The 12,089-nt window shown below is 35.0% G+C and overlaps 1 protein-coding gene across 4 annotated transcripts; it reads right to left on the bottom strand.

Annotated features, from left to right (window-relative positions):
- Positions 1-300: 300 nt before the first annotated feature.
- LOC115959461 (cyclic nucleotide-gated ion channel 2-like) lies at positions 301-8,651 on the bottom strand. 4 transcript variants are annotated; one of them, XM_031077868.1, is made up of 8 exons: positions 8,577-8,651; positions 7,792-8,467; positions 2,675-2,890; positions 2,186-2,508; positions 1,708-1,819; positions 1,335-1,571; positions 1,027-1,113; positions 301-945 (listed from the first exon to the last, which is right to left on the bottom strand). In XM_031077868.1, the coding sequence occupies exons 1-8, from the start codon at positions 8,591-8,593 to the stop codon at positions 460-462; spliced, it is 2,154 nt and encodes a 717-aa protein (XP_030933728.1). In that variant the 5' UTR covers positions 8,594-8,651; the 3' UTR covers positions 301-459. The 4 variants fall into 4 exon arrangements, with proteins under 4 accessions (XP_030933728.1, XP_030933730.1, XP_030933727.1 ...); XM_031077870.1 differs by lacking the exon at positions 8,577-8,651 and having other exon boundaries at positions 301-740; positions 849-945; positions 7,792-8,548; XM_031077867.1 differs by lacking the exon at positions 8,577-8,651 and having other exon boundaries at positions 7,792-8,548.
- Between the last annotated feature and the right edge of the window lie 3,438 nt (positions 8,652-12,089).

Genomic DNA, 12,089 nt, shown 5'->3' with positions numbered 1-12,089 from the left:
CAATCATCTCTTTCATGTCTCACATATTCCAATAATCCAACATTGATTGTCTAGTTTGTAGGAATTTTTGTGGCAAAAACGCACGAAGATGATATAATGGACTCTGGTTACAAATCTATGTTACCTTATTGTCATCTCTATTGTTTGCCATTAAATATAAGATGGATACTCATCTGCGCACTAATGAGTTTATTAGTTACCACTTCACCATTGTTTGCCACCCATATAACAAAAGGATCCAAACTCCTTTTTGTAACTCCACATAATTAAATTAAGTTGACAAAAAATTCCTTTCCCTTTTTTAGGTACACAAATTTCTAATCATTTGGAGAAAGAAAGTCTGTACATTCCAGATCGCTTATTGCTGTACAATCCATGTGATTCCAAAAAAAAGAAATTGAGAGAAAATGAGTTTGTCAAATAATTGGTAAGAACAACCAAACGTTGCTCACAATTGCCTTATTCAAGGTGATCTTGAGGCTTGAGTGACATGAAGTATACAGCATAATGTCTGAGCAGGCTATCAGTACCTCTATTGTGCATCAGAAGACTCACAGTACCCTTGGTTCTCGTCTTGTTGCAACGCCAAGCAATTTGTATAGTCACTGCTGCCCTTGTTCGCCAATTGGATGAGTAATATCTCATTGTCCGCATAAGTCTATCACTGGCAAATTGGTATCGAAAATGATCAGTAATATACCGGAGTTGGTCTGCATCAAGACAATATGCTTCTATGGATTCTGCACAAACAAATGTTGCGGATGAGGATGGAAGGCGATCTATAAATGGGCGGCGGAGGCACCATGATAGGAGCTCATCACCGAAAAAGCTACCAGGTTGAAGCATACTAGTGCCAATGAATCCTCTGTTAAGGGCTTGACTACGTCTTACACGACCATGAACAACAAACACCATCCTTTGCACAGGGTCTCCTTCTCTGATAATCTGCTTCATAGGAATATCAAAAAGTTTAACAACTTCTAAAAAGTCTATGGTAATGGTGTACGTAATTGCATAGTTTCTCACCTTTTCACCCTTGCCGTAGATATAAGGCGTGACTAGATCACAAATGTTGTCAAGAATAAGATCATCTAAAATTTGGAATAGAGGAACCTAAGAAATAGAAAATACAATAATTAACATAAGTTAATTTTCAAAATAATTACTAATATTGAATACAAAACCATGTGGAGGAATGAACTCTAATAGATACTCATTGAATTTATTAGCCTTAATTTGATCCTAATTTACAAGCAATTTATCCAAAGATCGATTCACATGTTCAATTAATAATGCACAATGTTTATGAAGTTTTGGCAGATGGTTCTTGTTACCTTCTTGACAAGATCTATGCAAAGATAACGTTTAATGTCCCTACGGAGGCCATCAGGCAAATCTTTGATCAACTGCATCTCATCCTGCCCTTCCATGGCTGCCCATCTTTGACATTCAAATCGGTGAACTCTCCGTCTCAAATGAAGCGGCAGCTGTCTTCGTTTCATCCACCACACCATGTCTCGATGTTTGAGTAGCACATTTTTCTTAGTTGCCATGAGCGTGTGCAAAAATACCTTTATTAAATTGGGAACTCCTTATCGTTAGCCTATTTCTAATATCCAATAGGATCAATACTGCAGGCTCAACATTTTTACAATATTTAGGAGCCATCATATGAGAAACAAGAGAATAGTGAGACGTATGGGTCACCTGGATATTGGCAACTAAGGTAGTGAAGAGCGCCAATCCCCCAAGTGTGATGCATATGCTAAAAATCACTTCCAACACATTGCTTGTAGGCGCGAGTACATTACCAAAAGAGCTGTAAAATAATCAATGATATAAAATAATAGATATAATTACCAAAAAAAAAAAAAAAAAATTAGGTGTAAAGATTTAGTTAATCATTACACAACTACAATTCAAAGATTCATGGAGTAGCATTAATTTGAGATTTCCTTTTGGCATTATTTTCACACATTAATTGTGAAATTCCCACCAACCTTTTGCACCCCATTTGATTAAAAATGAATATCCTTTCACTTACAAAAGGTGTCAATCAAACTCAAATGCTTAAATTAATTGTTAAGCTTGTCTAAATAGAGAGATTCATGAATTGATTTTATATTACTCAGGATTTTAACTTTCCATCTAAGAATATTATAATTTTAGTACTTTAGCTGATTACCTAAGGCACAAAAGGCCCCAGAATACAGGATAAAGGATCTTAACAGCCAGGGAATTGCTCGATAAGACTGGAAGTGCCTGCAAATAGATACCATAATTATATGGCCCGTCTTCATCCAAGCAAAATGACCTTATTGCTGTTATGTTAGCACCACATTGATTTCCCATTAAGTTTTTTCCAGATGCTAACTGAATATGCTGGTTATTACATCTTGCCTCTGAGCAAACTAAAGACAGATTACACTTGGTACTCATGTCACACTGTTGATGGAGGCATGACACTAAACGTTTTGTAGAAAGGGCAAACCAGCATCCACCGACTACCTGTAGATAAAAAATTCAGTTTAACTTTCCTAAAATAGTTTATTAACAAATTTTCTAAATGCACCCATTAACCGAACCTATCTTTATTTCTATAAAAATTTGGAGTCAAATAATTAATAATGCATAAATTTTAAGTTACAATATTGGGGGATAAAGGTAGGCCTACATGAGCAGCAATCAAGTATGCAAGGAGATTAAGGTTGAAACGCCACCAAACACTGCCAAAGATATAACCAGTGACCTTTTGCAATTTTTTCAACAAGTAAATGCTATGGTAGAGGTTGGCGAAGAATTGAACAAAGTAGGTTACTAGAAGTATGGTCATTATCAGATTAATCCGATTTTCTTTGAGCAATTTTGGTACAACCAACCATATTACCACCTGCAAAGAAGAAATATGAGTTAAATTACTAATATTTATACAGAATAGCACTTATTTTCAATATTTAACTCATATAATAAATAAATATGTAAATTATTTTTTTTAATTATTTGACACGTCAATTTATAAAATTTATATAATAACATTTATAATATTTTTAGGGGCTTGAAGTTATTCAAGCAGCCTATTTTTATCACTGACAAATTTTCTTGAAAGCACAAGAAATATGGCATGGTGCAATGCTTTTTCACAAGGAAATTCTTGCAAAGTTAATGGCTACTTCACAGATGACAGAAAATACTCCGAAAGTTAAGTGTATAACTAATTATTGTTGGGTCCCGAATAATATTATCACAAAAACTATTAATTCAAAATAGCAATCACAAACAAGAACACAAATATTTACGTGAAAAAACCTTTCTCTTTGAAGGGAAAAACTACGGAACAAACTCTGAATCAATTCACTATTTATGAAATCAATTACAATAATTATTGTATATGTCTCACGGCTAAAGAAAAAATCTCTCTTATTTTTCTTTACTCTCACACAGATTAATTATCTTTCTCAAAGGAGGCGGCACTTTGCTCTCTCCTTTTAATTTTCTTCTCCATGCACAGCTCTCTTTCTTGGCTGTCTTCTTTCTTTAAGCAGCCTCCTTTTAGCTGCTCTCTTTTTTCTTGTGCAGCAATCCTTATTGCTCCTCTCACCTTTTCTCTTCTTTCTTCACCATGCGACACACCCTTTTTTTTTTCTTGTTTGTGTTCTTCTTTTTTAGCACACTTCTATGCGGCACCCGCTCCTTACTTTATATAATAAGTCTACTGCCTCACATCTTTTCCTAGGAATATTTGGATTCCTAACTCAACTTTAATTATAATTCTTGAAGAGCACTACTATTTCATAATTCTAATTGGACTAGAAGAGTTCAACTTCATGTGGCTTGAAAGTCACACGAACATAAGCTCATTAAATGAGCACTACTTCGGTGTGGGCTGGACATTGGTGTCCACGTGCACCTAAGAATCTCCCCCTCCAGCCCACCAATGGGAGGAGATCTTCATTCTATTTCTTCAATTCAATTCCATGTCGATCAAGTCGACTTCAAGCTTGGTCTTCTTCATTATTTTCACCAACACTGAGAACAACTCATCAATGTCAATACCTTTCATTCTCAAAGAATTAATCTCATCTTGGATTTCTTTAATCCAATCCCTTTGCTCCCCCTCATCAGAAGCCCAATTATTCTTGAAGCTAACAATTCAATGTTCTCCAGTAGTCCTCTTCTCATGAGGTTCAACAATCTCTAGTGGAGGATATTGCTCCCTCTCCTCAAGACCTCTAGGATCTTTCACTTCATCATCATCCCATGTAGCCTTAGCATCTTCATATCCTTCGTCACCTACCACTTCCTCTTCTGAAGCACTATTAGGCAATGAGAATTTCACCCTCTTAGTTTCAACACCATTAATCCCAACACTCATCTTTGGAGTCTTCTCAAAATCTTTAATCTCATTGAACTTCTTCTTACAGATCTTCACATGAGTCTTGTACATACCGCAACATGCATGTCCTATTGCAACAACCAATGGCCCCTTAGTAAGTTTCCATCTTCCATTACTAAGGTAGTTACAATAACTAGCTTGATTCATAGTCAATGTAGAAAACACATTCATCCTTAAATCTGGAACATGCCGCACATCCTTCTACATCACAATGCTACTAACATTGGTTTCAATGCACACATCACCAATTCCCATAATTTTGAGTAACTAAAATTACACATCTTCATTGTACCAAAGTCTCCTGCTGTGTATGTGGTAAACAACCCCTTCGTAGGGATAATATGGTAGGGGGCTGCAGAATCAACAACCCACTCAACATCATTATTAGCCACATGCTCACACTTTTGCTCTTCAATGGAGAGTACCACAACATCCTCTGCAATCACAACAGCCATTGTATTTTTCTCACCATCATTCTTTTCATATTTTCCTTTATTTTGCTCCTTATTCCAATGCCAACAATCTCTTCTTAAGTGACCATTTTTCCCACAATGGAAGCATTCTGTAGTTTCCTTGAACTAAGATCTATCTCTTGATTGTGACCTACCATTGAATTTTCGATCATTAGGTCCTCTGCTTCTACCTCTACTCTTGTTCTCCGTAACAAAAGCTTGATCTTGTGCATTGTCTATATTCGTATCTCTCTTACGAACCTCTTCACTTAAAATCAAATCTCGAATATCATCATATTTGAGTTTGCTTTTCCTTACAGAATTACTCACTACCATTCTCATGGCTTCCCAACTGTTTGGTAAAGAAACCAAAAGAATCAATGCACGAACCTCATCATCAAATTCAATTTTCACCATGGATAATTGGTTTGTGATTGTATTGAACCCATTCAGATGTTGCGCTACAAGAATGCCTTCTGCCTTCTTCAAATTAAATAACTTCTTCATTAGATACACCTTGTTGTTAGCTGATGACTTTTCATACATGCTAAACAAAGCCTTCATCAAATCCACCGCGGTCTTTTCTTTCACAAAATTGTGCGCAACTGATCTTGACAGAGTTAATCGAATAACTCCCAATACCTATCTATCAAGAAGGTTCCAGTCTTCATCCTTCATAGTTTCAGGTTTTGTCCCCAAAAGTGTTAGATGTAATTTCTTCTCATAGATATAATCTTCAATCTGCATCCTCCAATACCCGAAGTCTATTCCATCAAACTTCTCAATTCCTGAAGCCTTGCCTTCTTCTCTGGCCATCACTTCCACTTTAACCTTAACTCTGATACTACTTGTTGGTTTCCGAATAATATTATCAAAAAAACTATTAATTCAAAATAACAATCACACACAAGAATACAAATATTTACGTGGAAAAACCTTTCTCTTTAAAGGGAAAAACCACGGGACAAACTCCGAATCAATTCACTATTTATCAAATCAATTACAATAATTCTTATGTAGGTCTCACGGTTAAAGAAAAATATTTCTTATTTTTCTTAGCTCGTTCACACACACTAATTATTTTTCTCAAAGGCAACAACACTTTGCTTTCTTCTATTTATTTTCTTCTCCACGCACAACTCTCTTTCTTGGCTGTCTTCTTTCTTTAAGTGGCTCCCTCTTGGTGCTCTCTTTTTTCTTGTGCAGCAATCCTTGTTGCTCCTCTCACCTTTTCTCTTCTTTCTTCACTATGCGACACACCCTTTTCTTCTTGTTTGTGTTCTTCTTTTTTAGCACACTTCTATGAGGCACCCACTCCTTACTTTATATAATAAGTCTGCTGCCTCACATCTTTTCCTAGGAATATTTGGATTTCTAACTCAAGTTTAATTATAATTCTTGAATAGCACTACTATTTCATAATTCTAATTGAACTAGGAGATTTCAATTTCACGTGGCTTGAAAGTCACACAAACATAAACTCATTAAATGAGCACTACTTCGGTGTGGGCTGGACATTGGTGTCCACGTGCACCCAACAATTATTTCCTCACCATTCTTCTCTTCCTTTTCATTTTTTATTTTTTATTATTTTAATGATAGGAAGCATAGGGATTTTATTCATTTGAATATCAATTTAGTATAGCTTTGGCCTTCTCTTTTAATACAAATCATATGTCCTACTTTTTTGTATTCCACTTTATACTCTATTAATTATAATATGTCATCTATTTGAATTTTATTTTAATTTTAAACTTTTCTTATTCTATAAGAAAAGGTAACCGAATATATGGCAAAATGAAACAGATAATTTGTATTCTTTTTCATTCTTGCACAAATTTTTGTTATTTTATAAGGAAAGTAATAAAAATACATGGTAAGTTATATTTGCAAAACATGCAATAAAAAAATAAAAATAAATAAATAAATAAAGAAGAAGAAGGTAGGACGGAGCTTGCCATGAATTACAAAAGCTTAAAATGAAAAAAATAAATAAATAAACACACGGCATATTATAATTAGTGAAAGATGAATTGGAAAATAAAAATTTGGATAGAAAATTTGTACTCTTCTACAACCTTACACATTTTCATATCATGTCAACATTTTTTTAAATATGCTTCCAAAATGGGAGTGTCAAGTGAGTGATCCGCAATCGCATAACCCAATATGTCTTGCTTGAAGGACTTTTATGAAAAATTCTTGTGGATATTATGTGAACAATTTATGTTAGAGGGTGTGAAACAATATTTAATTAATTACCCATCTTAAATGGAAAAAAAAAAAAAAAAAATCCTTCCAAAAAGAAATTAATTTTTTTATTATATATAAAGTTTAATGAAACAAAAAGAGATAAATGGGTTGGGGTGTGCATGGGTCGGGTTAAATGGATTTTTTGACCCAACCCAACTTATCACATAAGTCCAACCCAACTTGGGTTGAGTTGGATTGAACCCATGGGTTGGACAATTTTTTTATTACTATTATTATTAAATTGAACAAAAAAAAATATATCACACTTGTCACTTAAGTTGATAAATAAAATATACATTAATATATGAACTAATATTTCAACTCAGTTATACATTAATATATGAACTAATATACATTAATATTGGCTTTTATATAGGATAAAAGGAAGAGTTAGTTATTTAAAAAAATTTATTAATTATATAATATATATTAAATATATGGATGGGTTAGATCGGGTTTGGAATTTTATGACCCAAACCCAATCCAACCCGCTATAAAAAAAATTTCGTAACTCAACCCAACTCACTAGGCTCTAAAAACCGACCCAACTTGGCAGATTGAGTTGGGTCAGATCGATTTTGATGAGTCGACAGGTTGGCTACACACCCCTAAAATGAGAATCTTTTTTTTTTTCTTTTTTTTTTTTTTGTTTGAAAAGATAAATAGGAATATGAGATAAAAATTAATTATAACCTGGGGAATCGGGAGAATAACAAAAGCATCCAACCAGATGCCTTTAAAAGATCGCAGGTTGTGAGAGGCAATCGCACGTGCGTCCCACACGAGTTTCCCACACCCAACCACCATGGAATCGCTAGACACGTACGCCAACCTGAACTGAAGCCACACGTGGCAGAGATGAACCAGGTCCACACAAGTGCGAACCACAGTGAGTACGATAGCCAACGCAACATGCATGTAGAAACAAGGGGGCCCATTCTCTACAGTACTCATGTACATCACGTTGAAGAAGAGAGGATCAACGGCCAAGGCCAAGCCACGTGCCAGCAAGACCCCACGGTTCCACCTCCTGATGTTCTTGCTACGTGGGTCCAGGACACGACACAAGATTGGACCCCACCAACAGGTCCGAGCGATTGAATCGGAGCTGAAACATGGTGAGTCGCTGTAGGATCGGCTGTTTTTGAGAGAGATTAAGGAAGAACCAGCTGAGGATTCCCAGTGAGGTTTGTTTGTTGGGTCACAGCGAATGGAGTGAAAAACTGGGACCCCAACTTGGTTGCAGATATGGCATTCTTTGAAGTTGACAATAGGGTTGTCTTCATCGCTAATACTACTTCTATTATTGTTGTTGGTGGCGTTAATGTTATTGTTTTTGTGTGAATTTCTTGATGATAGCTCTACCCACCTGTTTATGCAAAAAAACAAAGAAAAAGAATGTGGGAAATTCAAAAACCTCATTAGTCTACATCTTATAAACATTGCATGTGTAGAGAGAGAAGATTTTTGGTAATTACCTTGAGGAGGAGGACATTGTTGAAGGTAGAAGATAAGAAAAACTATCTAGAGGCAGAGAAAGACAGAGAGGGTTGGGAGGGATTACTGTGTGAATTGGGTGGTAGTAATGTAGTACTAGTACTTGTATTATGGCCTGTCACAGAGAGAGAGAGAGAGGCACGTTGCGCATGAAGGAAGGAACTATGTTTGTGAGAACAAGGGATATACTCTTACCTGGGTGTTGGTGATGGAGGCTGCCTTGCTGGCTGGCTATATTTGAACCCCTGGGTCCCACATATGGTTCCAAGTGCTTACTTACCTTCCATGTCAGCATAGATACCTATATATATCCATCAAGGAAAATCAAATTGCTTAATTGTGTCTACTGTACAGGAAAAAAAATAGAGCATCACAACTTTTTATACCATAATTTTGTCGTATCTTTGATGTGGCACACATTGAATGATGGAAAAAGAATTATTGATCTATGTGAAAGCGACACGTAACTAATCACAATTTACTACATAAGATAGTTATAAAAAATTATGTAATAACCGTTTGTAGACATAAAATAACTCTAATGTATTGGTGTTTTTTACTTTTATTTTTTAATGAATAAAAGAGTAAGAGGGGTCACTAAAGTGGCCTATTACATAGGTGTTACAATTATAGTATCCTTTTCATTAGATACCGGTGAGCTATAATTGTTATCCAAACCCATGAGAGCACTAATGGGCATTTGAGGGTCTATTAATTTGAAATCAGTGAGCTATAATTTTTATCCAAACCCCACGAGGGTACTAAGCTAGTGGGCATTAGGGGCCACGGGTGATAGGTTTAATTTTCTTTAGCATTTTTTATTAAAGAATTCGAACTTGAGACCTCTACCCCTTAAATCACTTGTGAGTATACTCAATAACCACTACACCATCACCCTTAATGGTGTTCTTCTTAGTTGTGCTGGTATTCCCATAATTATTACTACTTCTTCATTTGTAACTATTCCTATTTCTTAATGTGTACTATTATTACCATAATTTTACTTAAGTAATTTATTTAGGAAAATTCTTAGTTTACATTATACTATCAAAGTAAGATTTATGTTGTATCTAAGCAAATGTGTAAAACATTATACTCTCATAAGTCACATGTTTTAACTTTAAATGCCATTGCCAAATTGATTGATTGGGAATGTATAAATGCATGTGTTTATTATCAAGGGCAAAGGGAGGCAGGGACGTGGCTCCCTTTTAACTTTTCAAAAATCCTCCATTCTTTTTGTATTTTTGGTATAAAAAAAAAAATTAGATATAAATTTAAATAATGGCCCCCTAGATTTTTACTAAAAACATGTAATTCATTTATACAGTTGACTAATATTTTTGTTCCCTCTATTTACTCTTATATCATACATACTCACTAAATCAAAGTGTGTTTAATATATACCATATGTAACTTCCTCTACCTTGAGATTTGGAGGAACGACACTCCATTCCAAACTTGAAGGGAAAAAAAAACTCTTCTCCCTTAAAATCAAACAAATGTGAAGAGGAGAAAATATTTTTTCTCTTCAGGTTTGAGGTAAAGTGTTATTTTCCAAAATCTCAATAGAAGGGAGTGTAATTACCTCATAATGTCAAGACATTTTCTTTTTCTCTTTTCTTTTGCAAATATGTAAAGACTTACTTGATGTAAATATTTTTGTTTACATAAGGAGATATCATATGTTAAATCAATATTACAAACATATATTCTTCATGTATAAGAAATATAAATATATTGTGTGTGTGTTATTCTTAGGATTTAATATATATATATTTATATATATATATATATATAGCTTGGTCCCCTTGAAAAACTTTTCTAGCTCTGCCACTATGTATTTCTTTTGGTGTCTTCTTCTTGTTTTGTTATATATTTTATTATTTTTCTCATTATTTAAAAAAAAAATTAAAAAATTATGAAAAACACACTTGAAATTTTGTATAAATTTAAGAATATTTTGGAAAAATTCAATAATTACTATTAGATTCTTAAGAATGATAATCTAATATTCCCAAAAATTGTATTAGATTTCTATTCAAACCAAACATGAGCATAACTACATTTTCAAGTATTACATTCCAAAAAATCTGGTTATTGGAATATAATATAAATTCCCTAAACCAGACACCATCTAATTTCTTAAATTGTCAATGTCTAAAAGATTTTATCAAATATATAACTGTTTAATTAGGACTTTCCTTTGTGGATGTATCATGTTAAAATCTTGCTTTTGCTTTTTGTTTTTCAATCATTCACTCAACAATTTTTATATGGTATCAGAACCAAATCCAAGAAATCTCATTGCACTTTTCTAAAGTTCCTTCTCTATCGACATGGAGCGAGCCTTTTCTCCCTTAAGCCTCAGAGCCTAAGGGTCCTTCCCTCTCACTTCTCTCGTTTCCTTTCTAAATACCTCATCATTGATTTATCACATGATATGGAGCAAACCATCGTTGACAACTTAAAAAACCTACAGCATACCAAAGAAGAAGAGGAATATATTTTCATATCATCCAACAGTACACCAAACTTGCTGGAAGAATGTGCGCTGAGCTTGTTTGGGAGATTGCTGGTAGATCGCCAATAAAATCAACAACCCCTCAAGAATACTTTGAGATTGGCATGGAAGATGGGTTCTAACCATAGAATAGTTGAGGTTGGAAATAATATCTTGCAATTCAAATTTAGTTCAATGTATCAGCTAGAGTGGGTTGAGAGAAGTGGGCCATGGAATTTCGAAAATAACCTCCTGCTCTTATGCCGATGGAGAAGGGGTTTATCAACAGCCAATTTGGTCTTCACCCATGCACCATTTTGGGTCCAAGTTTGGGGCTTACCATTTGAGCACATGACAAAAGAAGTTGGACATGATATTGGTGGCAAGATAGGAAGAGTTATTGAGGTGGACAAATGGTCATGGCAAGCAGAGCAAGCTAAGTTTATGCGAGTAAGGGTAGACTTACCCGTTGAGAAACCACTAAGAAGGGGGTGGATATATTACAAATATGGATGGAGAAAGATGTTGGGTATCCTTTAAATATGAGAGATTACCCACGTTCTGTTTCACCTGCGGAAAAATTGGACATGATGAAAAGCATTGTTTTATGGTGACTGAGAAGCAACCTGTGGATCGTCAATACAGAAAGCAAATGAGGGCAAGGGGAACCTCAAAAGGAACAAACGAAGGATGAGAGCCTCAGGAAGTAGATGTCACAAACCAAAGAGTGGAGTTGAGCCCGAAACAAAGTCTCAGGCCACGATGGAGGACCTGGTTGTTTCCGTTCAAAGTGGAAATGAAGGAAGCGGTAGTCTGGGTGGGAAAGACAACCTCAAAGAAGGGAAAATTTTTGGAAAAGAGAGATATGATGGAAGGTCAGAGATGTGTGTAGCAAGCAACCAGAGTGGATGGGACAACTCCGGAATTGTGAAGCAGGAATTAAGCAAGGAAAAGGGGCCACGTAATGTACAAAAGGTAACCAAAAGTTCTC

The sequence above is a fragment of the Quercus lobata genome, chromosome 9, assembly GCF_001633185.2.
Source record: "Quercus lobata isolate SW786 chromosome 9, ValleyOak3.0 Primary Assembly, whole genome shotgun sequence".
NCBI classification, from domain to species: Eukaryota; Viridiplantae; Streptophyta; class Magnoliopsida; order Fagales; family Fagaceae; genus Quercus; species Quercus lobata.
Note: the sequence above shows the minus strand (reverse complement) of the source record. Positions and strands in the feature narration are given on the sequence as shown.

What these genes read in the sequence shown, in the direction of transcription:
- LOC115959461 (XM_031077867.1), bottom strand. Translation starts at nt 8,541, where the DNA reads ATGTTTATAAGATGTAGACTAATGAGGTTTTTGAATTTCCCACATTCT. An exon ending in TTATTCTCCCGATTCCCCAG is followed by an intron (nt 2,891 to 7,791) that starts GTTATAATTAAT and finishes TCTTCTTTGCAG; the next exon opens with GTGGTAATATGGTTGGTTGT. An exon ending in TCTACGGCAAGGGTGAAAAG is followed by an intron (nt 946 to 1,026) that starts GTGAGAAACTAT and finishes CCTATGAAGCAG; the next exon opens with ATTATCAGAGAAGGAGACCC.